Genomic DNA, 5,000 nt, shown 5'->3' on the forward strand with positions numbered 1-5,000 from the left:
GTATTTAAAGTGAACAGTGAACAGATTTCACACAATTATTTTAGAAGCGTATATATTGACCAGTATTCAGAGACTACATGGGAGGGATGGGGATGATCCCCACTCGCACACAGTGAGCGAGTGTAGTGAAATATCTGAGAGTGATGTTTCAGAGGCCATGGGTTATTAGTAAACTAACTAAAGAGCCAGGCAGAATCACAACACTGAGCGATTCCTTCCCTCCTAACATTCCAGCGCCCCTGTCTGGATGATCAATAACTGATCAATTTACAAGATGCCAAAAACAGCCTATTTCACAACATAAATAACATACAGTGTCTATAAAAAGTATTCACCACCCTTGGATATTTCCCCTTTTATTGTTTTAATAAATGGAATCTCTGTCAATTTAATTTGGCCTTTTTTACAATAATTTACAAAAATTCCCTCTTTAATGTCAAAGTGAAAGACAATTTCTACAAAGTAATGTTAATTAAAAAGTGATATACTACATCTATGAAGTAGATCTGGTAAAAAGAAGTTTAATCGCCGTTCCATATCAATGCTTATGAATGGTAACTATAACAATGATAGTAGGATGACGGTTGAGCCTGGAGGCAGGCTTCGCAACAATGGAATCAACTGTAAACAGCTGAAAAAACTAACGATTAGCTCTAAAACTCATTTAGTATTAATAATTGATTTCATATTTATTTATTTCGTTAGTGACCATGGTATAAACGGGATAATGCCCTTCGATGCGTCCATTATCAGAAATAAATGGACTTCGCGGAAGCAACCGGTTCACGCCTCCGCGTCGTCCATTTATTTCTGATAATGGACACCTCGTCGGGCATTATCCGTTACTTATTTTATCCTTGTGGAAAAAAAATATTATCATTGTTTTTTCTGTTTAAAAAGGTACACTTTAACAATAATAATATTTTTTATATTTTGTTTTAATTTGTATATATTTTTAAGATTTGTTGCCTCAAGGCCACATTATACCATGACGGTAAAAGTAAAATAATTCCTATTTTTAAGAATTAAAGGTCTCCAGAGAGAAACACAGGGGGTAGGCCTACACTGTAGAAAATAGAGGGAGGTCAGGTCTCAAACTTGGGGCTACGGGGTAGCAAGTCCGCAGCTTGACAAAAAGCCATGGATGTTGGTATGGTAGTCAGGACACTCTGTTAAACTTCATAAAGCACACTCATGCACTTCACACATACAGGTGCCCCACGTACATCCTTCCATCCACTGTTCATCAAAGGGTGCCTCACTATGCACCGCCATTCCATGGGGGCCCTCATACAGGGGTCAACCTGACCTAAGGGTCCCTCATACAGCTCTTACTTTGAGCACACTTCCTTTAGCATCACAGCAAGCCCTTTCACTTCAGGCATTATGTAGCAAAAGGAGAAAGCAGTCACCCCACCTGGCCTCAAACTCCAGAACAAAACCTGCACTCTGATCGCAACACAAAAAAACAGGCTCTTTTTTATTTTTGGTGTGGTGAGTATTACATATTATGTATAACTCTGTTTCTAACAGCTTACTTACAGGTATAGGCAATTTTGCTTTTGCCTTGCCAGTTTACTTACAAATATAATGCACTTGCTTCCCTACTTATTTGGTATGGCCATATGCGAGTCCTTTATGGTACAATGTTGCCTCAGGGCAGTTTTTTGTAATTTTCTATGACACCTACACTGATATGTTATGAAATGTTGTTGATAATACATCTTTACTTATCAATAAAGCTTGCTCATATTTTTTCTTGATGATTTACTGGAAGTAAAGTACTGAGAAATGCAATTTTCACAAGGGAAAATGTGGCGTCGTAAGACACCTGCAAAGTCCCCGAATGTGGAAGCAAAATTAACATTACTTTGCAGAAATCCTTTTTCACTTTGACATTAAAGAGGGGATGCTTGTAAATTATTGTAATAAAGGCCAAATTAAATCGACCAAGATTCCATTAATAAAATTAGTAAAAGTGGAAATATCCAAGGGGGGTGAATATTTCTTATGGGCACTATACATACAATAACATAGAGGTGATATATTTTCTGTATTCTACTCTGTGTTACATATCAACCTGAAATACAGGTCATTATGAGTTGCCAAGCCTGCAAAACAAACCTATAGAAAAAACAGCTACCCCTGCCTACATATTAACAATGAACCTATTCCCTTGGACAACTCTCTTTCACGCCCTGAGGATGACCGTGATGACTGTCACAGTGTGTCTGTAAACAATGGTGTTGGTAACCAACAATCTCCTTTAATGCTGAAACATTACCTATGAGGGTAGGCCAAACAACAGTAGAACTACTGTCATTATCACCAGTGCACTGTTTCCTGCCTTTAATAGGAGATGGTATCAGTGATAGCCAGGCGCCTGTGGGGCTGACTAATGGCTTGGATGTGTTGGGGAGTTTGGGGTGTGTGTGTGTGTGTGTGTGTGTCTGTGTGTGATGGAGAAGGAGCGGGTCAGGAGCGTACCAATGCCGAAGATAATCTTGAAGATGTGCACCGTGGAGAAGTTGATGAGGAGGAAGGAGAAGTTCATGATGAAGAGAGTGAGGCACAGAATCACGCAGAACCACTCCTGCAGACGCTTACCTAAGACAAAGAGAGAGATAGAGAGACAGAGAGACAGAGACAGAGACAGAGAGACAGAGAGACAGAGAGACAGAGAGAGTGAGAGAGAGGGAGGGAGGGAGAGAGATAGATAGATAAATAGAAATACTTATTTAAATATTGACCAAATCCGAAGCAAACATTTTGTAACACGTTACAAAAACATCCTGGCAACCTGAGGCATTTGATTATTATGTGTGTGTGTGTGTGTATATGGTTGTGGTTGTGTGTGTGTCTCACACAGCGTGTGATGAGTCAATCCAAAAGATGTCCTCATGTATTCAGTCACCTACTAACTTCTGGTGTGTAAATAGCTTCAGGAATGGATAAAGCACGTCAAACTTCATCATGAAGTCTCAGATAGACCACACACACACACACACACACACACACACACACACACACACACACACACACACACACACACACACACACACACACACACACACACACACACACACATCATAATGACAAAAATCTGAAAAATGAACTCATCAGCCAAATTTGAAAAGTACTTCATCAGCAGTAGGTGATACATATGATAACCAAGACCTCTGAGTGGCCCTCGCTGCTGCGTATGCTAATGACCTATGGGCCCAAAGGTCAGCAGGGGGCAGCCAACCAATATCAGCGAGAGGTCCGGCAGGTCGGCCGACAGGAGATCCAACCGACGGCATACTTGCATGTGTGTGTGTGTGTGTGTGTGAGTGTGTGTGAGAGGGTGGTGGGCAGCAATGTGTGTGTTCCATTACTGACAGTGCTCTTGAGTAATCGGCTCGATGAGGACAAGTGTATCGTGAGCAGTGGGGTCATGATCTCCGCCACAGGGGTCAGACCTGACACAGCGGAAAAACCCCCCCGCCTCTCCTCCTCTCCGGTCAGCGGTCGCCTGCGGACACAGCACCAACAGTGTTGTCGCAGTGCCGCCCAAGCGGCCCGCAAGAGAAGGAGCAGCGCTATGAGGCAGCTGTTGAATTATTCACCACGGCAACCAGCCCCCGTGAAGACCCATCCCAGCTCCCAATCTCATCAGACGCCCAGCAACACCACCTCCACCAGTGCCCCCCCACTCCTCCTCTCCTCTCCTCTTTCCATCCCTCCTTCTCTTCTTTCTTTAATACACAACACCATACCCTCCTATCAATCATTTTACTTCGTCCCCCTCATCGCACTCCTCTCTCCCACGTCTCCTCTCTCCCTCTCTCTCTCTCTCCCTCAGTCCTTTTCTCTTTCTCTCGCTTCTTTCTTTTCTTTCCTCAGCTGCTCATCTGCCTCTCTTTCTGCAGACGTGAGACGTGAGGCGTGAGGAGGCTCTGTGGAGTCAGCGCTTCTGAAACTTTAATGCCATTAGATCACCTCGTGGAGGAGATGGGAGCGATAGGGAAGGCACCGGGCACCGGGCCCGGGACTGAGGGAGGATATTGATGACGGCTATTTATAGAGCTGCTCGGGAGCCACGGACTTTTCACACCTCCACTTTGCACCACCGGCCCACCTTACACACAGGCGCACACACACACACACACACACACACACGCGCACACACGCACACATGACACACCCAAGTTGACTCACAATAGAGGGGTCCCCTACACACACCCACACACTTACATGATACACCAAAATTTACTCACAAAGTTGACAATTGAAACACACTCAAACTGGCAAACAATGGATGGACCATGGTCCAACACACAGCTGAATGATTGACACTTACTGTGGACCCAGATCTTTTGTGTGTTCAGTGCACACAGTGTCCAGCATCTGTGCTGCTTAACTGGGGCAGGCCAGAGGTGGACTCGCTAACTACGGCAAGAGTGTGACACGGCTGGAGTTGGCCAGGCCTCTGTCTGACCAGCTGAAGCACCAGTGACCCTCTGCCCTCTCCGCACACAAACACCTGTTTACTCCGCTGAGGGAACACACACCTGATACGCAGGTACACAGCCACACTCCTTCACAGCAGCATCTAAATGAAAGAGATAAATCAAGAAGGGTGGGGCCTCAGGTGTGCCGAGGGGCTGCACAGCCAGGTGTGTGTGTGTGTGTGTGTGTGTGTGTGTGTGCCTGTGTGTTAACGTTTGTGTGTGTGTGTGTGTGTGTGTGTGTGTGTGTGTGTGTGTGTGTGTGTGTGTGTGTGCGTATGCATGTGTTTGTGTATGTGCATGTGTGATGTTCTGGGGATCGAGTAGCAACACACTGCACCGAGGTCAATTTAAGACCATGTTTCTTTATTTCTTAAAAAATGGGCCCATAGCAACAGCAAATACAGGCTGTGATACAACCACCAAATCGCAAACATGAACCAAAAATACCCCGAGTAGCACAGGAGAAAGCTGTTGTTCTGAGAAATGTTTTATTTCTGAAATGTTAGG

General features: G+C 44.4%; 1 protein-coding gene across 2 annotated transcripts in view; it reads right to left on the bottom strand.

The window, feature by feature from the left end:
• Nucleotides 1-5,000, bottom strand: part of peds1a (plasmanylethanolamine desaturase 1a) — a 32,957-nt gene that overhangs the window by 15,144 nt on the left and 12,813 nt on the right. For both annotated transcript variants that reach the window (XM_076267525.1, XM_076267533.1), the window contains one exon: nt 2,488-2,607. In XM_076267525.1, coding sequence (XP_076123640.1) covers nt 2,488-2,607 — 120 coding nt within the window. The remainder of the gene's footprint in view (nt 1-2,487; nt 2,608-5,000) is intronic.

The sequence above is a fragment of the Alosa pseudoharengus genome, unplaced genomic scaffold (assembly GCF_046254945.1).
Source record: "Alosa pseudoharengus isolate Yale_2024_CS ecotype anadromous, Long Island Sound unplaced genomic scaffold, YU_APseudo_1.1 YU_APseudo_1.1_scf_10, whole genome shotgun sequence".
In the NCBI taxonomy this organism is placed as follows: domain Eukaryota; kingdom Metazoa; phylum Chordata; class Actinopteri; order Clupeiformes; family Clupeidae; genus Alosa; species Alosa pseudoharengus.